The following is a 711-nucleotide window of genomic DNA, read 5'->3' as shown; positions in this document are numbered from 1 at the left end:
AACATGAGGACAACAAGACGACAACATGAGGACAACATGAGGACAACATGAGGACAACTGGGTCAAAAGATGTTAATTTGGGTAAATATGTTTTTAAGTGGGCTATGTACAGAGATGTAGCCGATGTTGTGGAATATTGTGATCTAAACTGAGATGATTCTCTTGTTTTTCTAAAGTGGCAAGTTGTGAGCATTTTATTTTGAAGGAAAGACATAGCGTTTCCGTGTCATTGTTGCGCAATGTGCCAGCTTGACGCAACTTCCTGGAAGATTGACAGCTTTGCGCCGCTCTCCTTTACTAGAGGAAACGACAGCACCCGTTGTGCGAGAGACGCAAATCACAACTCGCCAACTGATTTTTCTCGGATTTAATTTTGTACTTTTTAGAAAAAGTCTGGAAGAAACGCACTCAGCTTGGAGTCAACAACAACAACCCGCGGGGTATGAGAGTGGAGCGGACGCTTCAAACTAAGTAGAAGAGGAGGTAGCCGTGTCCGTTTGATGGCTGCTGGGGATGGAGCCCAGCTGCCTGCCACGGTAGCGGCCAGCCGGAGCGTGGAGAAGGCGCTCGAGGAGGCTGCCGCGAGCGGGGCTCTCAACTTGGCCAACCGAAAGCTGAAGGAGTTCCCCCGCAGCGCCCGGAACTACGACCTGTCCGACATTACGCACGCAGGTGGGTTCGCTTTCCACTGTTTTACCCCCCCCCCCCCCC

The 711-nt window shown here is 50.6% G+C and overlaps 1 protein-coding gene across 1 annotated transcript in view; it reads left to right on the top strand.

Annotated features, from left to right (window-relative positions):
- The first annotated feature begins 270 nt into the window (after positions 1 to 270).
- Positions 271 to 711, top strand: part of lrch4 (leucine-rich repeats and calponin homology (CH) domain containing 4) — a 52645-nt gene continuing 52204 nt past the window's right edge. Inside the window, exon 1 of the mRNA XM_032510974.1 lies at positions 271 to 672. Coding sequence (XP_032366865.1) covers positions 501 to 672 — 172 coding nt within the window. The 5' untranslated portion in view covers positions 271 to 500. The remainder of the gene's footprint in view (positions 673 to 711) is intronic.

Source organism: Etheostoma spectabile, unplaced genomic scaffold (genome assembly GCF_008692095.1).
Source record: "Etheostoma spectabile isolate EspeVRDwgs_2016 unplaced genomic scaffold, UIUC_Espe_1.0 scaffold302, whole genome shotgun sequence".
In the NCBI taxonomy this organism is placed as follows: domain Eukaryota; kingdom Metazoa; phylum Chordata; class Actinopteri; order Perciformes; family Percidae; genus Etheostoma; species Etheostoma spectabile.
The sequence above is the reverse complement of the archived record's forward strand: the minus strand, read 5'-3'. Positions and strand labels throughout refer to the sequence as shown.